Source organism: Nerophis lumbriciformis, linkage group LG03 (assembly GCF_033978685.3).
Source record: "Nerophis lumbriciformis linkage group LG03, RoL_Nlum_v2.1, whole genome shotgun sequence".
In the NCBI taxonomy this organism is placed as follows: domain Eukaryota; kingdom Metazoa; phylum Chordata; class Actinopteri; order Syngnathiformes; family Syngnathidae; genus Nerophis; species Nerophis lumbriciformis.
In genome coordinates this window covers 17,934,463-17,950,000 of record NC_084550.2, presented here as the reverse complement: position 1 = coordinate 17,950,000, position 15,538 = coordinate 17,934,463, and the positions used below count along the sequence as shown (strand labels likewise).

General features: G+C 40.9%; 2 protein-coding genes and 1 long non-coding RNA gene across 4 annotated transcripts in view; 1 reads left to right on the top strand and 2 right to left on the bottom strand.

The window, feature by feature from the left end:
- chm (CHM Rab escort protein) overlaps nt 1-1,498 on the top strand; it is a 14,949-nt gene extending 13,451 nt beyond the window's left edge. The window contains exons 15-16 of the mRNA XM_061934652.1: nt 445-590; nt 656-1,498. Of these exons, the coding sequence (XP_061790636.1) occupies nt 445-590; nt 656-994 (485 nt within the window). The 3' untranslated portion in view covers nt 995-1,498. The remainder of the gene's footprint in view (nt 1-444; nt 591-655) is intronic.
- The window catches only part of LOC133580382 (uncharacterized), an 8,984-nt gene extending 5,298 nt beyond the window's left edge, over nt 1-3,686 (bottom strand). The window contains exons 1-2 of the long non-coding RNA XR_012050046.1: nt 3,478-3,686; nt 2,323-2,512 (exon numbers count right to left, since the gene is read on the bottom strand). This is a non-coding gene — a long non-coding RNA (uncharacterized lncRNA). The remainder of the gene's footprint in view (nt 1-2,322; nt 2,513-3,477) is intronic.
- Nucleotides 3,687-6,204: 2,518 nt separating this feature from the next.
- Nucleotides 6,205-15,074, bottom strand: rps14 (ribosomal protein S14). 2 transcript variants are annotated; one of them, XM_061934634.2, is made up of 5 exons: nt 14,925-15,074; nt 12,614-12,765; nt 12,345-12,506; nt 6,374-6,450; nt 6,205-6,307 (listed from the first exon to the last, which is right to left on the bottom strand). In XM_061934634.2, exons 2-5 carry the CDS (start codon nt 12,760-12,762, stop codon nt 6,240-6,242), a joined length of 456 nt encoding a protein of 151 aa, XP_061790618.1. In that variant the 5' UTR covers nt 12,763-12,765; nt 14,925-15,074; the 3' UTR covers nt 6,205-6,239. The 2 variants fall into 2 exon arrangements, with proteins under 2 accessions (XP_061790618.1, XP_061790625.1); XM_061934641.1 differs by lacking the exon at nt 14,925-15,074 and adding an exon at nt 14,858-14,879.
- Between the last annotated feature and the right edge of the window lie 464 nt (nt 15,075-15,538).

The window sequence follows — 15,538 nt, the reverse complement described above, 5'->3', positions numbered from 1 at the left end:
AGGAGCCATTTTGTGGTCTTTACAGATGTAAACAGGAAATGAAACGTACGGTGATATCCGCGCGTTTTTTCTTCTTCTTCCGGGGGCGGGCGGTAGCTTACAGTAGAAGAAGAAGCGCTTCCTGTTCTATGGGGGCGGGTGCTTACCTTGGCGGTTGCTTGCGTAGAAGAAGAAGCGCTTCCTGTTCTACCGGGAAAAAAGATGGCGGCTGTTTACCGAAGTTGCGAGATCGAAACTTTATCAAAATGAATCGTAATAAAGCGCACCGGGTTATAAGGCGCACTGTTAGCTTTTGAGAAAATTTGTGGTTTTTAGGTGCGCCTTATAGTGCGGAAAATACGGTAACTTGGGACTTCCTGTGGGCCGGAATTTGGACGCTGGCGGGCCATAGTTTGGGGACCACTTCTCTAGACCAATGATAATATTTGTGCTTGGTATCCATAGAGGAATCCCCGTCTGTCCTCTGGTGTCTTTACTTCAACATGGACAATGGCTCCGATGTGGAGGTGGAAGGTCAGCAGCTTCCCTCCAACGTGTACTTGTGCTCAGGACCGGATGACGCTCTGGGTCATGAGCACGCCATCCGCCAGGTGAGCTGCCACCTTTTTGACGTCCATAGCAGCACGTCCATGACACGTCAACTTATTTGTCTTAGGCCGAGTCCATCTTCCACAAGATTGCCCCCGAGGAAGACTTCTGTCCGCCCGCTCCCAACCCCGAAGACATTGTCTACGACGGCGACAACACTGTTGCAGACCGGGAAGACGAGGAGGCGGAGAAGAGGGAGGAAGACGAGAAGGCGGAGAAGAGGGAGGAAGACGAGGAGGCGGAGAAGAGGGAGGAAGACGAGGAGACTGAGAAGAGGGAGGAAGACGAGGAGACTGAGAAGAGGGAGGAAGACGAGGAGACGGAAAAGAAGGAGAAAAACGAGGAGACGGAAAAGAGGGAGGAGGAAAGCGAGGAGGTGGAAGAGCAGAAGCTTCACGAAGAGTGAACAGAAATATACAATGTTAAATTCTTACAGTGCATTATGGGTAAAATTGCCTTTATTTTTTTCATTTAAGTTAATTAAAATCAAAACTTAATCTTGTCTGTAATTCATTTTGTGTTAAACATACTGGTTATGAGTCAGGTTAAAGGGGAACAGCACTCTTTTTTTCTTTCACGATTTTTGCATTCTATCCGTCCATCCATTTCCTACCGCTTGTCCCTTCAGCTAATAGGAGCAATCCAGTTTGCCTCTAAATCACTTGAAAGTTCATCCAAAAACTGCCAACAATACTTAATTTACGTTCCGTAACCTGTATAATAACCGCGCGGTAGCAGCATTGTTATTGTGAGGGCGAACACTGAGGAACTATTTTTTTTCGCGTACTAACACATCACCTTGTGACGGCGTGCTACGGTATTAGCAAGTAAGCTATCTTCTTGCATCAACATCTGAATGGCTTTTGAGTTTATAATTCACAACACAATGGAATAGGACACCAATCTGTAGTCAGGTTAAATTGTGTCTATTATAAAAGCTTTTTTTTTTTAAACATCAAATTATGCTGGCAATTTAATTGAAAATAAATTTGGTGTTTTAAAATTCAGTGTAAAAAAAAATCTGCTGAGAATTTCACTTTTGATGAATTGATTGATTGATTGAATTGATTGAAATCACTTTAGGAAGGAGAAACACGAGTGGTTAGCTCCGAGTTACAAAACAGTTTTATTTTGAAGCTGGCTGTGGTGAGTTTTTCTGACGTCACTTCCTCTCCAGGGAGCGGTCTTTCTGATGTCACTTCCTCTCCGAACTCCGTTTTTAAACCGAGCGATGAGTCTACAAAGAGCTAAGAGCCGGGAACTCAAGAAATACCCGTGTAAAAATTATCCAATGGTTATTATTATGGGTAAATTATCCACACTAAACGATGGTTTAGTGTGGCTGACATGAGGCTTAGGCTAAATAATTAGTAGTTTAAGGAGTTATCCGGCTTTAATGAGACAGAAGCAATCGATGCTGTCTCAGAACCAGCCAATGAGGTGTCAGGTTTGATGTCACGTGACACGGGTCTTTCAAAACAGCATTAAAAAAGGCAGTTAACTGTGCTCCCTTGGCGTAATACAACATAATTAACATGCCGATGCTGCCCGGTGGATTTTTTTAAACTACAGAAATTATTCCAATATAAATAATATATATATGATATAAATTAATATACCTATTGGGTGTTATTGTAGCCTATAGAAACCAAACCAGTGGTTTTCAGGGAGTGGCCCTAAATCATAAGACACATGCATGCAATTGTCAAACTTACCCCTTGAAGGCGTTCTTACCTCCAGTGTTTGGATAAGTCCTAAGCTTCCTCCAAGTTAGTTTAGGAGGATGTTTCAAAGTCTTTCAACCATTTGTGTGATAAGAGTAGGTTACTCTGGGTGCAGAATGCTGGTCTGATATCTTCTTACGACAAGAGAGGCTTTCAGACACTCTTTAATGGTGAAGTTGGACAATTCGGGTGTGTGTGGTCTAAAGGGAACAGATACAAAGAATAATTAGAATACATTCAGGCAACATAATATGCAATAATATAACAGGATATGTAAAATGTTATATATGATATAATATACTTTACAATGTGTTATAAAAACAAATATACAAACAAATTTACATGGACTATTAAAACAGTCCATTAAAAATGAATGGAAATTAAGCACTGTTGATTTAGAGTGCTTTAAACGTGGTCTTTGTCGCCCTCTAGTGGTAAGATAGGGTAACAAAAAGTATGTCGAAATTAACAGGGCGAAATATGGCGAATTATATCGTCATGCAGGAATATTGTTGCAAAGAAACACTACATCTAACACATTATGGGCATTTTAGCATTAATAACGACGTATACTTATATTTTAGTCAGGAACGCACACGAAGGCTGTTTACACCATTACCCAAGAGCCCACATTACACAGATAACGCTACAAACAGGAAATGACGTCCCCGACTAGATCGCCAAAATAAGAGCACAGGAAACCTAACGTCCCAAAACTGCGCCAGAATAAGATAAAACTAAAACACTTTGACAATTTGTGTATCTCATCATCGGGGGTAATTATTTAAATTTAGGCCCGAAATTTACCCTTTCCACATAGGTGCTTACTAAGTGGTCGCAGCAGAAAAAATAAATAGCGAAAAAACATAACTGCTTGTCGAACAAACTTAAATAAATCATCAGGGTTCCTAATAGTTTCTGAAAGAAAACAGCATTACAGCTTCTGAAGAAGAACCCGCCTTATCACAACAAAGGGCCACATAGCGATAGCATAGACTAGAGCAGGGGCCACATGGAGGAAAATCTATTCCCAAGTGTGCCAGACTGGTAAAATCATGTCATGATAACTTAAAAATAAAGACAACTTCAGATTGTTATCTTTGTTTAAAAATACAACAAGCACAATCTGAAAACATACAAATTATGTTGGTTTTTTTCCACTTACATGTTGCTGTTGATAGTAGTCCATCGTCATTTGTCGTGGTTAATCATTTCTGAATAATGATCAGTTTTAAAATGCTCTCATTGGTGTTAAATTGTAATCTATCAAAATATGTAATAAATAGTAATATTAAAATCAAATTACAGGATGTTATTAATGTAATTTACTCATTGTCCTTCACTGATGTGCTAACATCATGTGGTTTATTCTGTACATACACTATATTGCTAAAAGTATTTGGCCACCCAACCAAATGACCAGAACCAGGTGTCCTAATCACTTGGCCCGGCCACAGGTGTATAAAATCAAGCACTTAGGCATGGAGACTGTTTCAACAAACATTTGTGAAAGAATGGGCCGCTCTCAGTGATTTCCAACGTGGAACTGTCATAGGATGCCACCTGTGCAACAAATCCAGTCGGGAAATTTCCTCGCTCCTAAATATTCCAAAGTCAACTTTGTTATAAGAAAATGGAAGAGTTTGGGAACAACAGCAACTCAGCCACCAAGTGGTAGGCCACGTAAACTGACAGAGAGGGGTCAGCGGATGCTGAAGTACATAGTGCAAAGACTTTCTGCACAGTCAATTGCTACAGAGCTCCAAACTACATGTTCATGCTTCATGGAATGGGTTTCCATGGCCTAGCAGCTGCATCTAAGCCATAAATCACCAAGTCCAATGCTAAGCGTGGGATGCAGTGGTGTAAAGCACGTCACCACTGGACTCTAGAGCAGTGGAGACGCCTTCTCTGGAGTGATGAGTCACACTTTTCCATCTGGCAATCTGATGGACCAGTCTGGGTTTGGATTTTGCCAATAGAACGGTACATTTTGGACTGCATTGTGCCAAGTGTAAAATTTGGTTGAGGAATTATGCTGTGGGGTTGTTTTTCAGGAGTTGGGCTTGGCCTCTTTGAATGCTCCAGGACACCAAAACATTTTGGACAGTTCCATGCTCCCAACCTTGTGGGAACAGTTTGGAGCGTGCCCCTTCCTCTTCCAACATGACTGTGCACCAGTGCACAAAGCAAGGTTCATAAAGACATGGATGACAGTCTGGTGTGGATGAACTTGACTGGCCTGAACCCGATAGAACACCTTTGGGATGAATTAGAACGGAGACAGAGCCAGGCCTTCTCGACCAACATCAGTGTGTGACCTCACAAATGCGCTTTTGTAAGAATGGTGGAAAATTCCTATAAACACACTCCGCAACCTTGTGGAAAGCCTTCCCAGAAGAGTTGAAGCTGTAATAGCTGCAAAATGTGGACAGACATCATATTGAACCCTATGGGTTAGGAATGGGATGGCACTTCCAAGTTCATGAGTAAAGGGAGGTGGCCAAATACTTCTGGCAATATAGTGTATGTAGCATCGTCTACAACAAAACCTGTGAATTTGGACTAATTTCATGAATCACACATGAAGTTATAAGGGGATAGATGTTATTTCAGCATATTAACGTGCACCCATATGTGTCCTGAGTCCTCTATCTTAACCAGGCACATAGCTCCGCCCCCTCTGCAGTCATGTGCACTACTCCTGCAGTAAGGGATACAAAGAATTGCTATTGCGACATCCAGTGGACACATTTAGAAGAGCATTTCTTTTATTCAAAATTTTCAGCTAATTTTTATACTTACCAAAATCATTCCGAGGGCCGGATAAAACCTGTTCTCAGGCTTGATCCGGCCCACGGGCCATACGTTTGGCACCCCTGGACTAGAGCATGCAGTTGGCAATCACAATTTAATCCTATTTAACAGTACTATCATGGAAACAAGTCTAACCTACCCCTTAAAAGTCGCTGCTTCCAGTGTGTTCAATTTTCATTTGGTATGTTGTCAACTTTTTATCACATCCATCCATTTTCTACCGCTTGTCCCTTTTGAGGTCGCTGGAGCCTATCTCAGCTGCATCACATCTTTACCTTAATGATGCTTCTTCCTTCATTCAGCAGGTGTCATCATTCCCCCTCAGCGACCGATGGTGGCAAAAGTGGCGCATCCATTTCTACCGCTTGTCCCTTTCGGCACTGCATGAAAAATTAGCGAGAGCAGCCAGAAGAAGAAGAAAGGACTTTGCTGCGACCAATGAAATGAGGTCCGGGGAGCGTGGTCATCCCTGCTCTGCGCTAGGGTTTCTCAACTAAGCCGATGTGTTAAACAATAACAATGTCGCTACAATTATTATTCAGGTTACAGAACATAAACAAAGTCTAGTTGACGGTTTTTGAATACATTTTAAAGTGATTTAGAAGTAGAATAGATTGTTCCCATTAGCTGCATTGCTAACCACCAAGAACAAGCCGATATTTAAATGTTAACGCTAAATAAACAAAAACCTATTTGTCTTGTCTCTCAATGATTGTGAACTATAGGCAAAATTCCCCAAAAATTGCAGTTGCCCTTTAAGAGTTAAAAGTACACCACCACATCGCTCTCCTGTGTGACTGCAGCCACTGCATCATTTTTTAGTGCTTTCATTATCAAAAAATCTTTCCAACAGATGCACGTGCCAACTACAGAAAATATTTAATTGGGTCCGTGCGGAATAGTTTCAAGTTGAACATGTGATTGTGACAAATCAGTAACATTTGTTGAAAACGCCTACAAGCTAATCAGATTGTAGAGTGAGATGGCTGCCACTCATAACATTCAAGGTTTACACAGCAACAAAGAGAATCAAACCTCACACTGCACTGTTGCACCACAACAAACAGGAAGTAGGAACGTTTAACACCTTTATTGTTAACTTTGCTGGATTTACAGTCGACGACCACGGCGTCCACCCTTTCTTCGGGTGGAGTCTGATGGGATTGGAGTCACATCCTCTGAAACAAGATGTCAGAAGTTAGCATTTACTTTACCACGCATGTGTGTGTACGTGTGTCTCTCACCAATGCGCCCGATCTTCATTCCAGATCTGGCGAGCGCTCTGAGAGCAGACTGTGCTCCTGGCCCGGGTGTCTTGGTGCTGAAACAGTCACCAAGTGTCACGTTGTCAGGATTGTTTGTTTGCAAGCATGGAACAAAAGCAGTTGCCTACTTTTCTCTGACGAGCAAACTTCAATTAATTCAATGCAGCGCAGTTTAGGAGACCGGAGCAGTGATTACTGTTATATACTTCACAATTGTATTTCTCCATATAAAAACTGGTATCGTATATGTATATATTGTATCTGCTGATGTAGTTAAAAGTAAAAGGCCGATAGCGATAAAAAGAGGCCAATGCGCGATGAAGGATTTACAAAAGTACATTCCTACATGTGCTGGGGGGAAATCGATTCACATCCAAATCATGATTCTTATTCATTACCAGCAAGAATCGAGAAAAAAAACCCACCATCACTGGGCTTATTTGCTGCATACATACATGTTTGCTTCCAAGAGCAGCCGTTTAACCTGTTTTAAAAGGGTTTTGTACTTTTTTATATACTAAATATTGTTTGAATAAAGAATCATGTCAAATGGAATTGATTCTGAAACAAATATTCACCCCTAGAATGGGAATGGAATCTTGAGTTGATAAGACTCACATCCCTGACATACACACCTCTACCTAAACCAGTGGTTCTTAACCTGGGTTCGATCGAACCCTAGGGGTTCGGTGAGTCGGCCTCAGGGGTTCGGCGGAGCCTCCGCCGCGGAGGTAAAGACACATCCGACTTATCGTGTAAATAAAAACTTCTCCCTATCGGCGTATTATGGATACCCCCAAACAATGTTCCCTCTAATTTTCCATCTGATTTGCAGGTTGTTTGATTGATCGATTGAAACTTTTACTAGCAGATTGCAAAGGAAGACAATACATTATATCAAACAGTACAGTTTACACAGTACAGTACATATTCCGTACAATTGACCACTAAATGGTAACACCCCAATAAGTTTTTCAACGTGTTTAAGTCGGGGTCCATGTTAATCAATTCATGGTAATGTGTGTAAGGTGTGTAATTTGTTGTGAGTTTATGCACTGTGTTGGTTTTGTTCTTTGAACAAGGTGAGATGTTCATGCACGGTTCATTTTGTGCACCAGTAAAAAAAAACTTTTTCTTGAATTTGATTTTTTTTTTTTCTCTAAAGAAGGGTTCGGTACCTCCAACAAGGTTAAGAACCACTGACCTAAACCATGACACTAATACATTTGGTCTGATTTCCAAAATTGAGGATGTATCACTTTTACTGCGCATGTTGATCTAAAATGTCAAGTACAAGTCGTTAACAAATGTGAACGAGTCGTACATGAAACAACAGGGTTTCTTATCAGCAAATATAATTTAAAGTTTTTTAATGCCACTAGCACAAATGTAATGCATATGGTTATTATACATTATCAAAAGCTTGCAATTGTATGTATACACACACACACACAATTGTAAGCATTTGACAATAATGTGGAATAGCTAAAATGTTTATATTGGCTGTTATTATCTAGTGCATTAAAATTGGTTTGCAAGACTTATTTATTAATTTTTCTGTAGTAGCATCCGGTGTTGGGACTTCTTGCACCGGCCGTAGACAATAGCCAATCAAAAGGTTCCGTCTATCAATCATCACATTGAACCTTCAGTCCAAATGATTAAAACGGAACTGCACTTAAGCCCTGTATTGGTTGATCAATACAACTTGAATACACCTCACGGTGATGCTTGGACACGTCATCAGTGATAAACCCGGGTCATAGGGTGTTTCGGGTCTTTAATCATCAGACACCCTCGCCCGGACGACCCAGCCGGGGGTGATCAGACCCCGGCCTGTGTCCAATATAAGATACCCAAAAGTATTTTTTCAACTGTAATTCTTTAAAACATGCTGTAAAAATGCATATCCTCTGAAAGTATGCCTTACAATAGCCACATACTGGAGGATATGTTTTTTGGTCAGGATACAATTTTAAAAATTGTTACCGTATTTTTTGGACTATAAGTCGCACCGGCCAAAAATGCATAATAAAGAAGGGAACAAAACATAAGTCGCATTTTTTGGGGAAATTTATTTGAAAAAAAACCCCCAACACCAAGAATAGTCATTTGAAAGGCAATTTTAAATAAATAAAGAATAGTGAACAACAGGCTGAATAAGTGTACATTATGTGAAGCATAAATAACCAACTGAGAACGTGCCCGGTAAGTTAATGTAACATATTATGGTAAGAGTCATTCAAATAACTAACATATAGAACATGCTATACGTTTACCAAACAATCTGTCACTACTACCGTATTTTCCGCACTATTAGCCGCACCTAAAAACCACAAATTTACTCAAAAGCTGACAGTGCGGCTTTTAACCCGGTGCGCTTTATATATGGATAAATATTAAGATTCATTTTCATAAAGTTTCGGTCTCGCAACTTCGGTAAACAGCCGCCATCTTTTTTCCCGGTAGAACAGGAAGCGCTTCTTCTTCTACGCAAGCAACCGCCAAGATAAGCACCCGCCCCCATAGAACAGGAAGCGCTTCTTCTTCTACTGTAAGCAACCACCCGCCCGCGTAGAAGAAGAAAAAGCACGCGGATATCACCGTACGTTTCATTTCCTTTGTGTGTTTACATCTGTAAAGACCACAAAATGGCTCCTACAAAGCGACAAGGATCCGGTTCATGAAAAGACGCAATCTCTCCATCCGCACACGGATTATTACCGTATTTCACAGCAACTGATATTCCTGTGAACCGCGCTGTGGAACGGGAGCACGTACGGTGAATATTCGCACCACAGGGAATGAGAAGTCATCCTTCACTGTGGTTCTAGCTTGCCATGCTAATGAAACTTCCACCCATGGTGATATTCAAAAAGAAGACCTTGCCAAAAGAGACCTTTCCAGCCGGCGTCATCATAAAAGCTAACTCGAAGGGATGGATGAAGAAAAGATGAGCGAGTGGTTAAGGTAAGTTTAAGTTTACGCGAAGAGGCCGGGTGGCTTTTTTCACGCAGCTCTGTCCATGTTGATATACGTATGTTTGTGATTGCACATTTGCGTACATTTTGGGAGTGAACAGAGTTGTTAGAACGCCGGTTTTTAATATATTATTAAAGTTTGACTGACCTATCTGACTGTTTTTTTGACATTCCTTTAGCGCAGTTAGATGCGGCTTACAACACCGGGCGGCTTATAGGTGGACAAAGTTTTGAAATATGCCGTTCATTGAAGGCGCGGCTTTTAACCCAGGGCGCCTTATGGTGCGGAAAATACGGTAATCGCTAAATCCCATGAAATCTTATACGTGTAGTCTCTTACGTGAATGAGCTAAATAATATTTGATATTTTACGGTAATGTGTTAATAATTTCACACATAAGTCGCTCCTGAGTATAAGTTGCCGGCCAAACTATGAAAAAAACTGAGACTTATAGTCGGAAAAATACGGTAATAGGTTTTATGGAATAAAAAATTATCATGGTAGGAATGCAAATTATGCATGTGTTAGGAACTGGATGATTAATTTAAACATTTTAAAAAGAAATGTCATGGAATGATATTTGTAAAAATATCAATAAGCACTTTAGGTGCATAAAAAAACAGTCATTTAAACATCTTAAATACAGTAGATTCTATTTTTTACACCCAAAGTTGTTTAAAACGGGTACCGTAAGATAAAAAGGTACCGTATTTTCCGCACCATTAGCCGCACCTAAAAACCACAAATTTACTCAAAAGCTGACAGTGCGGCTTTTAACCCGGTGCGCTTTATATATGGATAAATATTAAGATTCATTTTCATAAAGTTTCGGTCTCGTAACTACGGTAAACAGCCGCCATCTTTTTTCCCGGTAGAACAGGAAGCGCTTCTTCTTCTACGCAAGCAACCGCCAAGGTAAGCACCCGCCCCCATAGAACAGTAAGCGCTTCTTCTTCTACTGTAAGCAACCACCCGCCCGCGTAGAAGAAGAAAAAGCGCGCGGATATTACCGTACGTTTCATTTCCTGTTTACATCTGTAAAGACCACAAAATGGCTCCTACTAAGCGACAAGGATCCGGTTCATGAAAAGACGCAATCTCTCCATCCGCACACGGATTACTATTTCACAGCAACTGATATTCCTGTGAACCGCACTGTGGATACTGTGGATACAACGGGAGCACGTACGGTGAATATTCGCACCACAGGGAATGAGAAGTCGTCCTTCACTGTGGTTCTAGCTTGCCATGCTAATGGCCTGAAACTTCCACCCATGGTGATATTCAAAAGGAAGACCTTGCCAAAAGAGAACTTTCCAGCCGGCGTCATCATAAAAGCTAACTCGAAGGGATGGATGGATGAAGAAAAGATGAGCGAGTGGTTAAGGGAAGTTTAAGCGAAGGGGCCGGGTGGCTTTTTTCACACAGCTCCGTCCATGTTGATATACGACTCTATGCGCGCCCACATCACAGATGGTGTCAAAAAACAAGTGAAGCACACAAATACAACACTCGCCGTCATTCCGGGTGGATTAACCAAAGAATTCCAACCGCTGGATATTGGTGTCAACAGGGCATTCAAATCACGACTGCGAACGGCGTGGGAACAATGGATGACCGAAGGCGAACACACCTTCACTAAGACAGGCAGACAGCGCCGGACGACATACGCCAACATTTGCCAGTGGATCGTAAATGCCTGGGCAGATATTTCGGTCACAACTGTGGTCCGAGCTTTCCGGAAGGCAGGATTCACAGAACTGCTGAACAGTGACACTGACTCCGATGACTTCGACGAGACGGAACCGGCCATTTTGGATCCCACATTTGCCCAACTTTTCAATTCGGACACCGAAGACGAAGAATTCGAAGGATTTACGAATGAAGAATAACTTCAGAAGGTGAGCGCTATGTTTATTTTGTGTGTTGTGACATTAACGTTCGAGCAACATTATGTTGCTATTGCTCTGCACTATTTTGAATTTTACTATGTTTGTGATTGCACATTTGCGTACATTTTGGGACAGAGTTGTTAGAACGCTGGTTTTTAATATATTATTAAAGTTTGACTGACCTATCTGACTGTTTTTTTGACATTCCCTTTAGCGCAGCGTAGGCGCGGCTTATAGTCCGGGGCGGCTTATAGGTGGACAAACTTTTGAAATATGCCATTCATTGAAGGTGCGGCTAATAATCCGGTGCGCCTTATAGTGCGGAAACTGCGGTATGTATAAATGTCATGCAGCTGAAGGAACTATTTTTCATTTGCTGTGAGAATGTCAGATAAGGAGTTGTGGTCTGTTGTAAGAATTGCCCCAATTGTCCACCCTAGGTCATGTGAGGTGCCAACATCATGAAAGTTGCTAATGGTAGCCAAGTTAGCGTGTGTGTGTTGGAACTGGCGATGACTAAAATAAGGCTAAGCTTCCTCATTAACATGACATGGTGTCAGAGTTAAGGACTACACGCCTCCAGTGACCAGAGAATGGCACAGTTTGGGTACCCAGAGCCATTAGATGTTTCTGCTGAGCAGAGCGTGTACTATGGAGGCAGCGCTTTTCACGCCTCCTCTTGCCTCCAGTGTGACAGCCAGAGTAAAAGAAACAGACCGATAGGGATGGGAATCGAAAACAGTTTTTTGTTCAGAACCAGTTCACAGTGCATCAATTCCTTGGAATCAATTTTTCCAAGTGATTCCCTTATCGATGCCAGCGTGTTGGGAATGACGTTGTTATGCAATATGCGTAGCGGGCGCCCGGGTGAAACAAACGCTGTAGAGTTGACTACATTCTACAAGAAACGATTGCAACAGCGCTACTTATAACTGCCAGATTGCTACTTCATCAAGGAGGACATACGAACAATATGCTGAAGTTTGAACACACAGCATGCAACAACTATAAATAAATGTTGCATTTTAGAACCACATTGATCCCATCTCAACAGCAGTAATGCTCATCACACTCACCGGTTCCCTCCGGTGGCCCTCAGCTTGATGTGCAGCGCGGTGATGCCGAGCTCTTTGCAACGCTGAGCGACGTCCTGCGCGGCCAACATGGCGGCGTACGGAGAAGACTCGTCCCTGTCGGCCTTCACCTTCATGCCGCCGGTCACGCGACAGATGGTCTCCCTGGAAATGACACGTAAACACTTCCTGTTAATGTGCCCACATTACAGTCATTAAGACGTCGAGGCTTGGCTTCTTCTGGGTTGCATGGCAACCGGTCTACAACTTACTTTCCAGAGAGGTCTGTGACATGCACGAAAGTGTCGTTGAAGGAAGCGAAGATGTGACACACGCCAAAGACGTTCTCTCCTTCGGCCACCTGAGGACCCAGGCTGATCACCTGCTCCTCCTTCTTCTCTTTCCCTTTACGCGGTGCCATCGTCTGCAGCACCAAATAATCAATATTAAAATGCATGGAACTCATTCATCATTAGCAGAGATTTACTGCAATGTGTGTTTTGGACATTTTCTCTACAAATGTTGCACATTTTGTTTATCTATGTGGAACAGTGACAAAAAGCAAAATAATTAAATTGTCTTGAATTATATGGCAAGTACATAATCATTTACACAAGTCACTATTTTACATTTAGTATGGTAAAGTCTGTCATTAAATACTACTTCAAATGCATTTATTTTGTTTATTGAACATTATACATGAATTCCCCCATATTGGGTGACGTCACACAGCTCTCTAAAGTCAATTGCTTGTATTCAGTCACATGACTTCTTCCCGAATGTGAAAAACAGTGGTGGTCGACCAAGCCAAGATGGCTGTTATGCAGCAAGCGGCGCGCAAACTCTTGCGTGATCACGCAAGGGGCCTAAATCTTCCTGCAAATAAAATTACGTTTTCCCCTAAAGCCATAACCACGGTGAACTCTCATAGGCACTGATTTTATAGTTTAGCACTAGAGATGTCCGATAATATCGGACTGCCGACATTATCGGCCGATAAATGCTTTAAAATGTATAATTGGAAATGATCGGTACCGGTTTCAAAAAGTAAAATGTATGACTTTATAAAACGCCGCTGTACGGAGTGGTACACGGACGTAGGGAGAAGTACAGAGCGCCAATAAACCTTAAAGGCACTGCCTTTACGTGCCGGCCCAATCACATAATATCTATGGCTTTTCACACACACACAAGTGAATGCTCAGCATACTTGGTCAACAGCCAGACCCCGACTTAAACAAGTTGAAAAACTTGTTCGGGTGTTACCATTTAGTGGTCAATTGCACGGAATATGTACTGCACTGTGCAATCTACTAATAAAAGTCTCAATCAATCAAAGTCACACTGACGGTTGGCCGTATAAACAACTTTAACACTGTTACAAATATGCGCCACACTGTGGACCCACACCAAACAAGAAAGACAAACACATTTCGGGAGAACATCCGCACCGTAACACAACAGAACAAATACCCAGAACCCCTTGCAGCACTAACTCTTCCGGGACACTACAATAAACACCCCCGCTACCTCCTAACCCACCCCCAATCTCCTCATGTCCCAAATTCCAAGATGCTGTTTTGAAGCATGTTAAAAAAAATAATGCACTTTGTGACTTCAATAATAAATATGGCAGTGCCATGTTGGCATTTTTTCCCCCATAACTTGAGTTGATTTATTTTGGAAAACCTTGTTACTTTGTTTAATGCATCCAGCGGGGCATCACAACAAAATTAGGCATAATAATGTGTTAATTCCACGACTGTATCGGTATCAGAATCAGTAATTAAGAGTTGGACAATATCAGCAAAAAAGCCATTATCGGACATTTCTACTCAAGATATAAGTGTAGATCTCCACATTGTGTATGTGCTGAAAGCTTCAATTATGATTGTTGCCTTCAAAAAATTCTAAACTTTTAGAACACTGAACAATCCTCTAACAAAATGATCAAAACTTGTACGTTAGACTGCGTTCCACTTTTCATGTCCTTTATAAAATGTTTGCACTTTTAATTTAACTCTATAATACTCACTTAGAACAGACGCTGACTGACCACCAAGCATTGAGCCGGACGTGACGTCATGTAAAAACAAGCAATACTTTTAATTCCTCTACATTTCTTAAAATCAATATTATTTTCAATGGCCTGATTTATATATCATTTACATATATTGCAATATGTATTACAACATTAAAACATTCACGTCGAAAACTAAACATGCTAATGCTAACGCGTTCGCAACCACCGACTAAAAATAATCGATTTCTCTTTAATTTATCTCCTAATTATGACTTTCATATAATTTCCCTCGCCGATACAACATATTATCTACATAAGATTCCATATTAATTTACAAAAATGAGAATTTGAATGGTTTTATCGCCGCCGAGTGAGTGCCGCTTGCGTCGCGACGCCAGAAGGCTTGAAAGGTTGAAATCAAACATGGCGAAGTGCGCACACAAACAATTTTAAGGCATAAACAAACCGAATTAATCACAAAGTCCACACAAACCCCCAAAAAGTTCGGATGGGTTTTCAGCAAAAAGATTTTTAACGATGAAGCCTGAGCCCAAACTCACCTCAGGGTGTCTCTATGCTGGATCAAAGTAGAAAAGGAAGTTATTTCCGCTTCCGGCGTCAAAGTTGACGCAGCTCAGCGCGACGGTGTAGCTGCTGCCTCCTGCTGGTAGGAAGACTTATTGTGTTTGGAACGAAAATTTAAATAGTTCATTCATTCATTCTTGTATTTTAAAGCAAACATACTGAGCATGAATGTAATAATGATATTATAAATAATAATATCATATTAAAGGCTGTTTTTGATGTGAACTGTTCGCTTAATCAATTAAAAAACATCAATTATGGATATTTCCAATTGTTTTTTTTTATTGTGTGAGTGTTCCATCTCATAATTTTTTATTTATAAATCATCACAAACTGTTTAATTCATTTTTGCTATGTAGATTAAAATGTGTATATATTGTGCTTCTGAGTTAATGTTGCAAATCAATTTAAATGTATTATTTTTTTGTATTTGTATTATTATTATTATTTGTATTTTTTGTATTATTATTTATTGAGTTGATTTTATTTTATTGTTCAAGTCCGTCAAAAAATGTTTATAATTTAAACAAGGATCACAAAATGTATTTAAACTTCAGGCAAATTGATGCAGTTGAAGTATTTTTGTCAT

Bases quoted from the DNA above. Each gene is read 5' to 3' on its own strand.
- rps14 (XM_061934634.2), bottom strand. From the start codon at position 12,762: ATGGCACCGCGTAAAGGGAAAGAGAAGAAGGAGGAGCAGGTGATCAGC. The intron at 12,507-12,613 runs GTAAGTTGTAGA...TGTCATTTCCAG, and splicing joins GTCACAGACCTCTCTGGAAA to GGAGACCATCTGTCGCGTGA. The intron at 6,451-12,344 runs GTGAGTGTGATG...TGACTGTTTCAG, and splicing joins AGGGCCACCGGAGGGAACCG to CACCAAGACACCCGGGCCAG.